Raw genomic sequence first — 16,650 nt, forward strand, 5'->3', positions numbered from 1 at the left:
TTTCGATAGCTGCTAACTGTAAACTGACTGTAACGTCAAGCTGGTGACAAAGGAATGTAGCTGGCATCATGTCATAAACAAACAAAAATCATGGGAAGAGCCGAACTGCAATCATCCTTAGATGAGGAACTTCACTCCTTCGTATGTCGCTCCTCGAGGCTGATGATTCTGCTCTTGTCAGAGAATGTAACGGAGTTCAGGTGAGGATGAGTTTGTCTTGTTTGTCAGAAATCTGTCGCTATGCAGGAAGTCAGATTTCAGAGTCTGTGGATGTGCAGCAAGGAAATGCATAAGGAAGCTGAGACATGTCTCACCGGTGTCTCAGTTTATTTTCAGGATTCCAGACTATGGAACACACAACCAAATGTAAGTGAGATGGACTAAATGCTCATCACTAGGCTGTGGGAAGCAATACATTTTTATAGTATGTGTGGTCAGTTGTCTCACGTAAACGTAGGTAAGTGTGAAACAAATTTTTGCACAGCAGAATATTTTAAGTATTCTGGGAACCGAGCCCCTTTTCTGTGGGGCAAGAAGAGGTCACTGAGTCCATGTTTGGGTGCACTACAAACGAACACGCTTGGGGTTCAGCTTTCACTTCGGGTTTTACAGCACCGTAGTGCCGTATAATGCTCCAAGCCATGGTAGGCTGTTTGTTTATAGCACTGAAAGAAAATTAGAAGTGGATAATTCCTTAAAGAAACTGAGGAAACTCAGACTAATAGAAAAAGGCCAAAGAAGTTATTGATATTCTTTGTGTGGGTATCTTCTGCTGAAAAAAGTTAAAGTTTGACAAGGCACCGAAATGTCTGTCCGTTCATTTACCGCTCAATGATGGTGACCGCAATGGAAGACTCCAGAAGCGGTTGGTCTGAACAGGCAAACTTTCCTTTTCACAGTAACATGAAAATGGAGATCAGCTCACAGGGGATCCCACTTTAGATGTGGCTGGTGACATAGAAACACACTGTCTGTTCCAGCGGCGGTTGCTCTGTGCTGGTTTGGTTATCTCTGTCTCTGCTGTCTCTGTGTCCTGTCTGCTCAGTCTCCAGCGAGCTGAAGTTCCAGTCAGTCCCCAATTAACGGGCAGGGCTCTCGTGGCGCTGACAACCAGTGCAAATAATTTGATTTCACCTCCTTCTGCCAGGCTGTAGTTGCATAATCCTCCCTAATGCACTATGCAACCGGGGTAGCTGCGTGTTGCCTCAAAGTAGAGCGAGATGGACTCGTTTCCCTTGGGCTGTGCCTCTGAGGTGTGAGAGGGGGACAGGACACTGGCAGTGAGGAAGCAGTTCCTAGGTGGGTTTAGGTCCGATATGAGACCCGCATGTGACCAGCGAGCTGGAAAGCCTGCTTTGCTTTTGCCTAGGATGGACTGGTTAACAGTCCATTTAATGACAGTTCTGGCTACCATCTTCTTCGTCCTGCTGGTTAAGGTACTTGAGAGCATGCCAGTCGCACCTGATGGTGCGCATCCGGATGCTTACGTGTCTCTCGCCACGTGGGCTTGCCATTAGCTGTGTTTACAGTTAGGTGTACACCCCAAAACCGGACAGCCTCTAGGAGAATTCGGCTGGGTGTAAGCCTGCATTAGAGGTGAGAAAGAATATAAAGTCCACGAAATCCACGGCCTGAAGGAGTGCCACCTTACAGCCTAACTGCCAAGTTTGTTTGTCTGTTATTGAGCGCCTTTAGTTAAAACTCTGCTTTTCCAGTGTTAATGTTCACGTATCGGTTCACTTTCTTGAGTCAATATTCAACAGTTTTAAAGGATTGCATTGCAATGGCCTTTAAAGCACGCATTCGGTGTTTTAGGTGAAGTATATATATCTCATGAATTTGCACATATGTATACTTCAAATAAAATATTTCCCAGGTAAAGATTTATAAGTAATGAGAAACCTTTTGATGCTGTTGAGTAGCTCAGTTTTAACCTGTGACATTTACAGTATTTAAAAAAGAATTTAAGGCATTTTTGCTTTTCACTTTTTATGAATTCTGCATTGAAAATATACATAACCATATAACTGCCAAGATTGGTCCTGCTGAGACATCTTCACGCTCTGGGTCTTTGACTTAAAGGCAGTGATGCCTAAAGCATGATCCAAAGCTCACTGAAGTCTGGGAGAATCTCCCATGGATATTGGTGGGCTTCGGATCAGCTAAATAGAGGAAGACGGGTAGGAGCCTGCCGCAGCTGATCCCACCTCCCTGGATCAATGGGAGCCTATTGGGCACTGAAGGAGCAGAACTGAAGTTCAGCTTTGGCAGGTCCTTGCCTATTATTAATAAGGGAAGGACATTTTGGATTGTTCACTAAAAAACCTGAAGAACACTTGGGTTGATACACAATAGCCTATAAATAATCACAAGTCATATTTTGTTAATATGGCAACACCATTGATGTATATAATAAGCTTCCAAAGATTGTTTTACACACTGTCGAGTATTTTTCACTGATGAAGGAATTCCTATAGCTAGTTCATTTAAAACAATAAAGCGAGAGATAATTTTGAATTAAAATCGAGAGCAAACAGAATTGTGGGATTCAGAGATTTGCTAACTGTCCAATATATTAATGTGCAAAGCTGTTGTGGGAAAAATAATTTTCCAAATGTGCTTTGATGGAATGATTTACTATTCCTAAATGCTTGCCGAAAGAACATTGAATGTTTTCCTGTGTTTGAATGTACAGTTTCTAAGCTGGACAAATTTTAATGTTTAAAAACTTTGTGTATATCAAGCTTGTTGTAAAATACGCTTTTGTTCCTATGTTACTGATGCGACATTGGATAGTTTAATTCCGCACTAGATATTTTGTGTTGAATAAATAAATAGTTTTTTCAGTAAAAATGCTGTTGGCTGTTCTATGAGACTTTTATGAAGGGTCAGTAACTTGACCATTTTTTTGTCTTGATGTTTGGGTATTTGGGATCAGCTGAGGCCACCCAGCAGCACAGGATACGCAAGGGCTCAGTGCTTTGCAGATCTCACCCATTTTGTGTGTGTGTTTTGTGCATTTGGACATAGAGAAAAGTTACAGGATTCATGTTCGCTTTATAAGTAACATCATAGCTACAGCTAAAGATTTTTTTTAAATTATCTTAAGATCTTTAGTTGCTTTTTGCATCTGATTCAGTTTGGACATAAAAACTGGTCAGTTTTGCTTCTTGCCTAGGGGTAATTAATTTCTAGCAATGCCTTCAGTGCTGCAGTATGTGACTGCAGGTCACAAAGCCGCGTTGGGAGGAGGTGGCTTAGCAAGTGTCTGGACTTCGGGGCAGGGAGGGTTCCTTCCACTTACTTACTTTTTAATGTAAACTTTTCTTTCACCTCTCTTGTTTTTATAAAATGTACACAAGTGCATAACCCTGACTGTATTCCTGTACCCTAAGAATGATATTCTTATTTTGATGTCCAGTAATTTACAAACATAAGGTTGTTGATGGGCATGTCAAAATGACTAACGACCTGCAAATGCTTCGCATGCTAACACAGCGTGTTCTCTCTCGGCGCGCAAGCGTCTTCCTTCTCGCAGCTCGTGTAGCCACTGACAGTCCGCTGGGATGAAGAGTCTTACTTGGGAATGGAAGCGGCTGGTAACTACAGAAGGGCTTGTACTGCGGAAGCAATAGAGGGAGATTATGCATTCTTCTGTGTTTTCTGCGAACTTTTTGGCATCCTCAGCCATTTCTAAAGCTCATTCTGTTTTCCAAAATGCCATTTCCTGTCGCTCTACTCCCAAAATGGAGCCATCAGCTGAGCTATGTGAGAGTGCCCAAACATTTCGCTATGGGAGTCTGAGTTCTTAACGGGCCGGGGGGCTACCAGCAACAACTCACAGGCAAGCACGTAATTTCATGCGATGGTATTTCAGGTTCATTTGTCTAGTCGGAATCTGAAACGATGGCTCTTCCTCCTGCGGGATGAAGTGTTCAGGAAAAACGTGGGGAGACAGGGAATGGTGATTTACTGGGATGTTTCTATGGAATTAGCACTTAAGGCCCTATCCATGCCATTGTTAAGAAGAGAAAGCATCATGCACAAGATATTTGCATGTTACCTTTATTGTGCACACGTATTAAATTGTGGCCTTTTATAAAAGAAGCAAAAATTAGACTACAAATAAAATTATACCTCTAATCTTTTCTGTTCGTTTTCGAAGAGGCCATGTCAGATCACAGGACAGCTGCTCCTAAAGGCTCTAAGATCAGAAGAATCAACTGTTTATTGCAAACTATACAATGATATGCTACACCCCTGCTAATCCAGCGTAGCTCTTCTGAAATCGGGTGAGTGGGTCTGGGTATACAGCAGCGCCAATGGGAGGAGAATACGGTCCTTAATATCGCATATTTGGAATAAGTGAAATCGAGTGGGTGCTATCTCACAGAATGGCTTCTACTGAAGTGGTATCACAGACCATTAGGTTTAGCATTAATCGATGGTAAATTTTCTTCAGACGTTGTTTTCTTTTTTCTATCCTTTTCTTGACTATACCCCTTTGAACGTGGCTGTGATATACCAGGTGAGCTGCCAGATCAAGTGGGAAACCCTTTTGACAGACACACTGGGCATGACAGAGGCTCCTAAATTTCCTATGTCCACCTTGGGTTTTTTAAACGCACCGCAGAGGTGCCGCGGCTACCAAGCAGCAGGCTCGCGAACGTACCCCCACCCTCCGCTGCCTTCCGAGGACGGACACTGGTCTGCCCGAGCCTGTGCCGTGACTCCACGGCAGCCAACAGAGCCTCCCGTCACCTCTGCTGCGGTGGCAGCTGGACTGCGTCCCGCTGTCGAGCGACAGCCAGAAAGTGCAAATTGCGGCTACCGCAAGGTGTTTTACACTTTGCAAGGGTGCGTTAGGCCAAAATCGCAGCCAGAGGATCTTCAGCGCCTGCCCTCGTTGCTGCCTTCGACCGCAAGTTGTTGCCTTGGGCTCGAGTGCCGCCGGCATCGGGATTCCCACGCAGCGTCGCTGCCGGCGCCGCAGGTGTGATGGCAGAGGCAAACACAACCCTCCCGCACCTCCACAGAAGGCCGAGAGGAGGGGAAGGGATGCGGAGAAATTGTGGCCCTTGCGGTGAGAGTAACCATTGCTGCTTTTGTAAAAGGGCAGACAATTAGCAGATGCGCTCGGCAAAGCTCGTCAGAGCTTTCTGTGTGTAAGCTGGAGAAGTGCACAACGGTCACGTAGTGTTCAGTGCAAAACCACGTTGCTGGAAGGTGCCCCAGGGCCACGGCTGTGCTGGCACGGTAACCTCCGTAGCACTGCTGCAAGTGAGACCAGCCTCATACGCGGCCACGGGGCAGCGGAGCTCGTCTGCGCGCACCAACTCCAGCCGCACCGAGGGCTCGTCGCTTCGTCGCTTCCCACAAAGCCTTCACAAGTTTCTCCTTTCCTTGGTGAGACGGAAGCAGCATGTCGAGAGACGGGTCCTTCGACACGGGAGCAGCTCCGGTGCCAGGCTGCGGCCAGGAAACGTGCGCTTTTCATGGGACTTTTAAAAACCCAGGTGCCCAGGAGGTGAAACCAGCCCGGCTGCGCTGCAGCGTCTCTCGTGCACCAGGGGCAGCTGCCTGGTGCGTCACAAATCAGCGTGATGAGCTGTTTCTGGCGCATGGAGTCAGAGGGAGAGAGAAGCTGCATCACAGATGAATAAGAAACAGTTGGTTTATCTGTGGAGGAGAGTGAGCCCGGGACTATGTGCCAGGTTTGGGACAACATCTGGATTTGAAGCTAACGCTTCTTGACCATTCAGTACCTTGTCTGTGATGGCTTTTAGAGCAGGAAAGACACGCGGCATGGAAAAATCGGTCAAACTGTATCGTCAGGGCGGTGCATTGGGTCCCCAGCAGCGGCACTGGACACCCCCAAAAGGCCATACCCCCCTGGGAGTTGTCCCCAACTCCTTTGGGAGGCACAACCCCACCCTGGGTGAGCTCCCGCCTCAGCCCTGCTGCTCCAGCCATGTCTCACGGCTGGAGGAAATGAGAAACTGAAGTGCCCGTGGGAGTTTTAGGGACGAGAACAGCTATTTTGCGTATGCTCTCTGCTATATATAGAGCCTGGCAAGTACACGGGGCTGGAACATGTTGCTTTTGTTGCTAAAAACATCATTTGGAAAGCCCATTTTAGGCAACTGCTGCTGCCTATTGCCAGATACACTAACCAGGTGCTGTAGACCCGTGCTTTGTCCTGGCACGAACGTAAGAAAAGCCATTGTAACTGAAGCACATGCTTTCAGAGCTGCTGTTACTTCCCTGGGAGCTTCAGAGCTTCTTCCTACTAAGGAGCTTTTGCCTCCTGGGGGGAAGCTCACAAATCCCATTACACGCTGGGTGTCGGAGCAGTCAGTGAAGACCTCAGGTGGCACCGGCTCAGTTTCAGATCCTGTCCCATTGTGCAGATGAACCGCAGGACTGTCGAGATTTCAGCTGAACCTTGCCTGCCCTTTGCAGACTGATCCCCAGGACAGAAGTGCACTTTGCCAGAGATAATTAGTCCATATTTTAAAGCACTTCCTTTCGGTAGGTTGTGCAAGGCCGGGGTGGGGGGAACTCAGCCGTCGGGCAAATGGCAGCGACAGAACTGGCAGCAACCTGAAAGCGAGACACTATGAACCAGTGTAGGAGATGGCGGGAGGGTTGAACGGCCCACGGGTATGTGTTATTTGCATCTTTCTGCTGTGATTTCTAAGCTACAGCTGTCACGATAATCCTGGGTGAGCCGGCAACTCACAAGCGGGGCTGCGGCGGGCTGGCCAGCTTCTTCTCCTGGAGGATGCTCCCGAAGAGCCTGGCTGCTGCCATGGCACAGCCCCAGTGGATGGTGATCCCGAACCCGCCGTGGCCGTAGTTGTGTATCACCTGGGGGGGAAGAGAAGGCATCAGTGCTGGGAGAGCTGCGCTGGCGCCCGCTGGGGCTAAGGGCAGCGAGGAGCCACGGGAGCGGCTGGGAATGTCCTTAGATGGACCCTTCGACCTGGGAGCTCCCGGCGCACAGCCCAGCGACCCACTGCTCTTTCTCTCCCTCCAAAAGCTGCTGGAGAGGCAAGAGAAACTCCACATGGTTCAGTGGGGCCCCAGACCATGCTCTGCAGCCGCTGCTCCAGCCACCCCGAAATGCAGAGGCTCACGGCCGCGGTCCTCCGAGCACAACGTGTCGCATCCTACCTAGTGTTTGCTCCTGCCACTTTGCTTCAGCGGGAGCCCTGACTCACTGCTGGGATCAGTAGCTACAGCTCTCCCGTGCCAAGGCAGCGCAGATATGATGTGCTAATAAAGGAACAGAGCGATCCGTAAATTAATTCAAATACAGCATTGCTTTGAACCGTGCTCTGGGCTTTGCCTAAATACACCGTTTTCTTTCCAAGACTCTCCAGCTAAAAATTGAACGTATTCTCATTACATTTAATTACATTTTGCAGTCACCGTCCCCTTTGGAGCTTTAATCTCTTCTTCCAAGCTGTACAGAGACATATACACGGAACTGAATCAAGGATTCCCTCTGCAGGTCTGCTGATGAGTGTTCAGGCGACAGCACTAAGGAGTGATGTGGTCCTACACGAAAAGGTGCTGTGCTGAGGGTCCAAGACCAGATGCTACGCTGAAACTCGTGCCATCCCTGGTTCTCTTTCTCTTAAAAGATATATTAGCAGTGCAAGGCCATTTAAAGAGCCCTGAGGAAGTTTTACACTAGACACCCAGCTTTACCTGCATAGAGGCAGCTGAGTTTTTCAGAGCCCCACAGCAGCTGCAGCCCCACCAGTGTCCCTCTGTGCCTTCACCATGTTTCATTTCATGCTGCTGCTGAGCTTCAAACCAGAAGAAATCACAAGAAGTCCCATCTTTTGCACCAATAACCTGGTGTCAGTGCTGGAGGCCCTGAGCATTTTAATTAAAAACTGCATATTGGGTTTTATTAAACGGAGACGTGAAGTTTGCATGCACAAGGGCTCTACACTGATGGGCAGAAAACCACGCTACTTTAAATGCCGACACCAAAACACGGTTCGCACGTGCCTCGTGTGGTTCTGGGAGCAGCAGAGCCCATGCCAAGATTTTCTCTCCCATATGGGTTTTTTGGTGTCTATTAAGGACTAAGCTCCAGCTGCAGGTTTTCCTTCGGCAGGAGTGCTCCCTGCCCACTCTCCCCATAAAATTCACCAAAACTTAATATCTTTGACACTTATCTCTAACACTGGGCTGAAACTGGCTCAAAGCTTGACCCGTTATTAAAGGGGAGGACCGACGAACGCGGGGCAGCGCGGCCGTGGGCTGACGAGCACCAGCGTTAGCTGGACGTTGGTGTTGCACTGCCGAGGTGGCAGGGACCGATGCACAATTAGCGCGGTGGTTAACGGCGCTCGGCAGCCGGGGGCTATGCACGGTACCTCTGCCTGGACGTGCCCGTGGCGGATGGTCTCCCGCTCCAGGCGAACCCAGGGGCGCGCTGGTCTCAAGCCGCTCCACTCCTGCACGATCTTTGCTTTCTGGAAGCAAAAGCACATCAGCACCTGCCCAGCGTTCCTCCCACGACAGCCGCCAAACCTCCCCGCAGCGACCGCGCTAAGCGACGCCCGGGGCTCTTGCGACGAGCGGGGACGGAGGCTCCCGGGACGCTGCAAGAGGCAGCCGGGCAGAGCGATCTCAGATCGCAGCCCGCCCATCGCAGCCCGTGGCACAGCCGGCGAGGCAAACGGCTGTGCCGAAGCCCCACGCCGCCTTCCCTGCTCACCCAGGGCGCAGCGGCAGCGTGGGGAGCGGGTACAAACCAGCCCCGCCGCACGCCAGCCTTTCTCCAATGCAGCAGCACCAAAAGGCAGGGGGGACACCCGCCGCGACCAAAGGGTTGGCCTGGGACCTCCCAGAGCTTTTGTTCTGACTTTTTACCACCCATGTGAGGAATTACTTTCTCCTACAAACCTCGTCCCAAAAGTAGCACCAGCCCCAGCCCCCCCCTGCCGATCAGCCGGGTGCTCAGCATCCTTCCCCGGCGCCCTGAGCTGCGCCCGAGCACCCCGGCTCCCCGTGCCCCCACCCTGCCCACCTCCTGGCGGTGGGCGGCGGGTCGGGGTCACCCACCTGGAGCGCAGGGAGCAGCCTGCAGCAGCTCTCCCAGATGGTTTTGTGATCCTGGGCACTGTTTTCTTCGTTCCAGTTGCCGTGCTGATAGATCCCTCCCAAGACCGTGAACTCGCTCCTGCACCAAAAGCCGAAGGAGATAAATGGCGGTGGGTGTCCCCAGCCGTCCCTTGCTGGGCCACCACGCGGAGGGACTCTGCGTGCATGTGATGTGTGGATCCCGCTACGCCCCGAGCCCGCAACATATTCCTGCCCGAGAAACTCTCACGCCAAGGCGGCAAGAGAGCGGTGCCTGCATGTCTGCTCATGGGCCAGTCACTCGTTAAATATGATCAGCACCCGAAAGGCCCTTGCCTGGGCAAACCAAACTGCTAATTTCATCTCCTATCAAGCAGGTCTGCTCCTGCCTGGCTGGGGAAGAGGGCTGGAAGGAACAGGATGGCGCCGGTGGGCAACACAAAGAAACAGCTTGCTGCTGCTGCCGCTCCAAAACTCCTGGGCGTGAACAGAGGACGAGGGACAGGTTAAGGCCGGGGGTGGCTGGGGGTCCCCGTACCTGCTGGACCCTTCTAAAACCTTGCTTGAGCCCTGGGAAGCGTGAAGACAAAAGGGCTGAATGAGGGGGGTGCAGGAAGGGACCCCCCTGGGGCCGCGCTCCCCAGCGTGGAAGAGGCGTCCTCCCTGCGCGAGTGCTGGCCCCGGCTGCTTCCTTTGGGAGCCAGCCCGCTGCCCAGCTGCGGCAGCTCCAGCTAAAATAAACACGGGGCGAGGAATTCACATGTACCTGGGACTGCGATCAGAAATCGCTTGGAATACTTTGCTTGGGGGCTGTGAGCATTCAAAGTTCCTATTTACATAATGGCTTATTGCCTAATCCTGAAATATTCACACAATAGGAAGCGCCAGAAACGCAGCATTCAAGTTACAGCTTAAAAAAAAACCCCTCTCCGTTGCCAAAGCGGGGCAGATGGCTGCTCCCAGGAGGCACCAGAGGTGGGATGAACAGCAGACACGGATTTATTTATCCTGCAATTTATCTCCCTGGGTACACGCATAGGCCGCCGTCTCAAATAGATCCCAACTCCCCTAAGGGAGCTGCAGGTGGAAAGTGGAAGATAAGTGCTGGAAGCTGGGCTCTGCCCGGGCACAGCCACTGCCACTCGCTGAGCCGGGGAGAGGGGGCTGTCGGGGCCAGGATCTCCTTGCAGCCCTCGTGTCCCCTGTGGGGACACAGAAATAAGGTTTTCCCCAGGGACGACTCCTCGGTCCCTGCAGGGAGGTGGCAGCGAGCCCTCTGCGGGTGCTAAACCCAATGGGATGCCCTCAGGAGATGTCTCAGCAACAGCTCGGGGTAACAGCGCAGGGAAGGCTGAGCTTTAATCCTTATTACAGTAAAAAGCATTCCTGGCACTGGGTTTAATGGGAGTGTGAATCAGAAGTGCCTTTCCTCGTGATGAGCCGCTGTACAGCAGTTTTGCCAACACCGTTGACAGAAGAACGGGGTATAAAGGTGAAAACAAAGGATTTCTCCCAAAACGCTTGCCCCACTGTCAGTGTTTGGCTCTTTTGAGGACCTGGCCAGGACCTGGCATTTTGCTTCGGTGGGATTTGCTCCTTGGAAAAGGACGGGACCAGGGTCATCGAAGCCCCGTGGTGCCGCCTGATCCGAGAGCCCAGGAGCCCGGGACCAGCCCGGACTTCCCTCGCGTCCGAGCGCCGAGCCGGGGTCTGCGCAGGGACCTCGCGCTCCCTGTGCCGTGGGAGCTCCCTCGCTTCGCCTGCCCACGTCCTTCTGCTCTCCTCCCGCGCAGCAAATAAAAGCATCATCAGGCTGAGCACAAGCCCCGGGCTGCAGCCACGGGGGTGCTGCAGGGCAGACGTCAGCCGGGAGCCGCGACCGAGCCGGTGCTTTAGGAGAGCTGGCAGCAGAGCATCGCTAACCCAGCCAGCCCCGGCCTCGCCCCGTCACCTACCCCGGTATGACGTACGGCGAGTTGTAGATACCGGATTTGATGTCGTGAGTGATGATGAAATGCTTCACCCACGGGGCCAGGACCTGGGAGACGAAGGGGAGAGGGTCAGGGGGAGCGGGGTGCCCGGCTCGGGGGGGCAGCGGGAGGGCTGTGGGCAGCTCGGGGAGCGTGGCCACTGGGGTCTGCACGCTGTGCCCTCCCTTCCGCCCAGGCTCTACGTACACCACGGCGCGGGCTTCCCCGCGCTGCCCGGGGAAGACAGGGAGATGGGAGGGCAGGTAGGCAAGCGGAAGAGCTTCCTACCTGGCGTGAGTCTGCGTTTCCCCAAATAATCATTCTCTTCTCCCGAGGGTTTTATATCTTTTTATTATTAGGATTATGGCTCTGGCCTCCCTCTACCTACGGGCGGTGAAGAAAGGGGCTGGAGACAGAGCATCCCCGCAGCTGAACCAGGAACGGGATCCAGGTTTTCTGCTCTGACCTCCACGCACATAAGTGTTTTACATGACCAACGTTTGCTGGGAATCAGGACCCGATCCCACCGTGCGTCCAGCCCACAAGCCTGCGGTTTGCCCCAGAAGGCACAGGTACACCCCGCGGTTAACAAACGGCTCCTCCGGAACAAAGCGGGGGGACACAAGCCCTGCACCCACCTCACCTTTATGACCTGTCCACGGCCGGGCTGAAGCTCCGGGTCAGGCTGCAGCTCCCCTGCACGCACCCCAGTGCAGTTTATCACGACGTCCACGCCCTGGGCAAACATCTAACGAGAGACAGAGGCGGCGCAGTGAGCCGTGCGCGCACAGCCACGCTGCCGAGGGTGCTACCCACGGCGGGCACGAGATTCCTGCGTCAAAGCCAAGCCAAGTACTCGGTCCAACGGTCTGGTAATGAATAAACCATACGGGCCGGATCCAGGTCACAGCTTCCCCGGCACGGCTCCCGCCGGGACCCCATGTGTGCAGCCAAGGAGAATGTTTGCAGTTTAAAGGAAAGCCGTATTGCTGATGCTTGGCTGCATCTTCGCTCAGCGCCGGCCAAATGCACTACCCCCTCCCCTCTCAGCCGTCTCTTGATGCCCAAGAGCCTTTATCTGTCCTAGCAGAGTTTGTTTCCTAGATCTCTGCGTAGTCTTGCCGCTGTCCGCTGGCCCATCACTGGTGCCAAGGGACATCCCAGAGCAGCGCGTGCCCGCTGGATGCTGCTTCTCCACGCTGGGACGCGGCCGTGCCCGCTGCCCCGCTCTGCCCCGGCTCGACATCGCCACTCACCTCCTGGAAAGAGTCAACCTTCTTATGGAAAAACTTCACTCCTCTCTGCGTTAACCTGGAAAGAGCGAATTCATTTGTTACCGGCAAGTGAAAAGCAAATGTACCATTCAAATTAGCACCTGTAATAGTGTAATAAAAAGCCCAGGATAGGTACGGCTTGTGACTCCTTGTAATAAACAGCCCTGGTCTTCTCGGTGGTTCCTAATGGCCTCCGGTCATTAGCTCATTTCCCTAACGGCCCACCGAGGATGATCAGTCCTGCTAAGCCCCGCATCGGAGCCCAGGTCTTCTGCTGCGGATGGGACGCCCGCTCCGCGTCAGAAAGGGCAAGGACAAAGCCAAGCCCCAAATACTCCCATAGCTAAAAGCTGCAAAGTGGTCAGGTACAGCTCCAAGTATCCCATTACTTTAATTTTTAGCACGCAAAAATACACTTTTGGGCTACCCGTTAAAGTGGGGAGTCTGTTACCCCACTGGGGCAATGAGCCAGAATTCCAGACCCTTTTCCCCGCTCCCTGGGCTCATCCCGCCATGCCCTCGCCCCTGCGCTGCTGCAGGGCGCAGGGTGAGGGTTGCCAGGAGCAGGGAGGATGCTCAGGTCCCCCGTGGGTGCTGTCACACGGAAGCCACCGGCACCAGCAGGTCAGAGCAGGCCACGGGGCGCCCGCCTAAAATCGGTGCCGGCTAAACTCAGCCACCACCTTGGCGCGAGAGAAGGATCCGGGGCAGCACCCGAAGCGCAGGGTGAAAATCCACACCCGCCTCCCACGTCCTGCCGGCCAGAGGAAGCGGGGGAGCGGCAGCTCTCCCGCACCGGCGCAGCCCCAGCCCCAGCGCCGCCGCGGCTCCGCGCTCACCTGTTGGTGAGCCACGGCAGATAGCTCCTGCACTCCAGCATCAGCGCCGTGTTGAACCAGCCGTAGCTGAAAGCAGACGAGGGGAAGAAGCCATAAGGACCCCGCAGCAGCTTTGCACCAGCGGCCGCCTCCTGCCCCGGTGCTCCTGACGGCCGCTGCAGCCCTGGCATCCCAATTCCCCCTTGCACATGACTTTTTTTCCCCCTCAGTTTACAGCGTAAAACACCTTCTGCTGATTTTCTTCCCCCAGTTTGACAATATCTGGTGGAGTAAGAGAGGAGCTGGAATGGTTTCCGTGCTGGGCTGCCACTTTGTTGGCTTGTTTGAGGTGTTTCCTACTTATTTTAAGGGAAGCAGCTGTAACGAAGCAAGGCCACTTCTGTGCCTGCAGTTTCTTATCCTCACTGCCCCTTGACAGGGAGGCGTCTGGGACCGTCCAGCCATACCTGTCCTGCCTGGGGGAAAGCACATTAGTGACTCTCCAGAAAATGGACTCAGAAATACCTGTAACCAGGGAAGAGTTCAAGCTCTTTTGGTGTCAAGTTCCTGAATCCCAGGACAATGTTCTTCCAAGATGGGTCCTGCAGTAGGGAAAAAGGTCCAAGCTGATTAATGAAGCCAAATCGCCGTGCCACCGTGGGACAGAAGCCGTGGAGGGGACACAGCCCACCTCAAAGGAGCACGGGTGGGCTGCGGCTGTGGCACACCGCACCGGCGAGGCTCTGCCGGCTCCCGCCCCGGGAGGGCTCAGCCCTTCCTTCGTACCAATGGTGGGGGGGGGGGGCACAGAAAACACCGTGTCCTGGGCAAACTGTCACAAGACAAACTTGGAAGGATTCAGAAGCATTCAGAGCATCGTCTGGGAAGAAGTACAACCCTGCCCGCCCCCGGGCAGCCTCCGAGCTGGAGCCCTTCCCAGCCCGGGCTGTGACTTGCTCCTTACCGGCACCGGCTGCGTAAAGAGGTTGTAGCCAGAAATTAGGAAAAGTCCCATTTCCTTCGCTGCCGGTGAGCCCAGGTGCCCGAGCAGGTAATCGAAGGTCTCTTTATTCCAGAGCCTGCGATGAAAACAGGAAAGCGGTGGCTCTGCCAGCCCCATGGAGCTGTGCCCGGGCAGCTCAGCCCCTCGTGCGCCGACGGCCACGCCGCGGGGGGCACGGCACCAGCCTCCTCCTCCTCATCCTCACTTACGTCTCCTGCAGGTTGCCGTGGTCGCTCAGGTAGGGCTGCCACAAGCCGGCCGCCCCGTCGCTGGTGGTGTGGGGCGTGTAGCGGTCCGCGTAGACCTCCATCTCCAGGGAGGGCACCAGGCTGTGGTACTGCTCGTGGATGCACAGCGCGGTGGAGAGGCCGATCACCCCAGCCCCGATGACGGCCACACGCATGGCTCCGGCTCTCTGCAGGGGGGAATGCGTGAAGGGCAGCGAAAGGGCCGGGGAGCTGCTTGGACAAGCCGGGGCTTGCCGGGAGGGAGGGCATCAGGTCCTGCGGGACCCGACCTGGCCTCGGCTCTGCTGCTGGAGCGGAGCTGGGCTGCGGGGAAGGGGCTGAGCTGCCCTTGGTGCATTTCTTGTAAAGCCTCCCAAGCCCTCTTCAACGCCTGCCTGCGCTGGCCGGGCACTGAAAGCACGGGTGAGGGGCTGTAGTTTGCCCCGGTGCTTGCAGCCCTTGTGCCCGGGGCGGCATCCCTGGCTCTACCCTCGGGCGCGCTGTAGCCGCTGGCGAGCAGTAAAGCTGCGGCTCAGCTGCCCACGGCCGCGCTCCCCTGCCTGGCCGAGCGAGCAACGGTTGCTTCGTGCCCCACGGCAGCGCAGGACAGAGCACCACAGCCATCGGCATCCTCCTCTCCCGCCCACCAGCCAGCGCGCCGAGAGCGAGCGGCCAGGGAGAGGTGGGAGCACCCATCCACTCGCACTGTCTCCCACGGGACAGCGTGAGCCCTCCATGGCCCGTGCCCCAGCCCGGCTCCAGGGCGCTCCTAATTCTCCCCAGCCCCTGGCATGGGCTGGAGGCAAAAGAGGTGGGCACGGATAAAAGAAAAGGGAAACAGCGGGTGTTTTCCAGCCAGCGATGCCACGTGCAATAAATGCAAGGACGGCTCCTCACGCTGCTCTTGCCCTCGGGGCTGCCTGCACGTGAGGGCGGCTGTGCCAGCGCCCCATCCCCTTCCCGGCGCTGGCTGGGAGAACCGCTGTTTGTAAACGCCGGCTGCAGAGAGGGTCTGCAGCCCTCCTCGATCCCCTGGCTCTTCCCTCTCGCCAGAGCTTTCCTGCCTTTCAGCCTGGAAAAAGCCCTGCGGTCACCCACCGTCTGGGCAGAGAGTGGCCAAGGACCGATTCGAGGAAGGGCTGGGGGTATGACGGGGCAGATCACCTCGACGTGGGTCACATCCCTGGGTGCTCAGCAGCCAGCGTGTGGGGAGGGATGCCAGCAGCACGCCAGACCTGGTTCTGGGCAGCGTGAGTAAATTCTAGCCCATACTTTCATTTGGACAAGGTGAAGCGCGGCATCTCTGCTGTGAAAGGCAGCCCGCAGCGGGACTGATATTTGCCGGGATGGAGGGATGAGTCGTTGGGATGGCAAAGCTCCGACAGCCGCGGGAGAGCCGCGCTGCTTCCCATCTGCTGTGGTTTTATAACCCACGGCCAGCATGAACAGGGGACACCTCCTCTACCTGCAGCGCCAGCCATTGAGGTATCCGCCTCGCTGATCAATAAATAACAGAAACAGACATTTTTCATCAACTTACCCGCAGAGTGCGTGGCCCTCGGGACGGCCGCCGCGGGTTTCAGAGGCTTCGACGGAGCCACCTTCTCGGGGCGGCTTGTTTACAGCCCAGCAAACCGCCCGCAGTGCAAGGTCTAAGCGCCAAGGGCAGCGGGATCGCCGCCCGCCCCCGGGCAGCGGGGCCAAAGTCTGTGCTCCGCGCCCGGGGAGGTGGAGTCCCCCCGCCGGACCCCGCGTGCGGCTGGCAGCCGGCCCCGGAGTCGCTCCTCTGGAAGGAAAACGGGGTCACCGCGGTCCGTGGCAAAACGCCATCACTGACACTTGTCACCATGGTGACTGCTGGCTGCCCCCACGGGTCCTGGCCGATGGGGACACGGGGATGGCACTCGCCAGCCATCGGACTTCTGCCGGCTCTGGGAAAATTGAATGCGTTGGTGTTGATTTTCGCGTGGCAAGAGAGAAACGGCATTGCCTCCCCCTGATAGACCCCAGGAGCTGTGCCGCCCAGCTCCTCCCTCTCAGGGGTCAGATCGCTTCAGTTTGCGTTTCTAAGCTGCCTCTCCCTTCACAAAACCCCCAACTCTGGGCTCTGGGCTGAATAGCCGGGTTTCTGTCGGTGCGGGTACCGTTACCGGCAGCAGAGGCAGCCCTGGAAGCACAGGCGGTGCTTGGGTGGAGTTGCTCCCATTAGGGATTTTACGGTGCCTAAAGCTTTTGTAAGAGAGGTAATGAGGA

At 54.8% G+C, this 16,650-nt stretch overlaps 1 protein-coding gene across 1 annotated transcript; it reads right to left on the minus strand.

The window, feature by feature from the left end:
* Positions 1-6,738: 6,738 nt before the first annotated feature.
* On the minus strand, positions 6,739-14,573 carry DAO (D-amino acid oxidase; the record flags this gene model as incomplete). The annotated part of the gene is made up of 10 exons (XM_082007774.1): positions 6,739-6,870; positions 8,397-8,495; positions 9,088-9,205; positions 11,061-11,143; positions 11,719-11,823; positions 12,332-12,386; positions 13,189-13,254; positions 13,693-13,769; positions 14,132-14,246; positions 14,380-14,573. The coding sequence occupies 10 exons, from the start codon at positions 14,571-14,573 to the stop codon at positions 6,739-6,741; spliced, it is 1,044 nt and encodes a 347-aa protein (XP_081863900.1).
* Positions 14,574-16,650: the final 2,077 nt, after the last annotated feature.

Source organism: Phaethon aethereus (genome assembly GCF_964289735.1).
Source record: "Phaethon aethereus genome assembly, chromosome: 17".
Taxonomy (NCBI): domain Eukaryota; kingdom Metazoa; phylum Chordata; class Aves; order Phaethontiformes; family Phaethontidae; genus Phaethon; species Phaethon aethereus.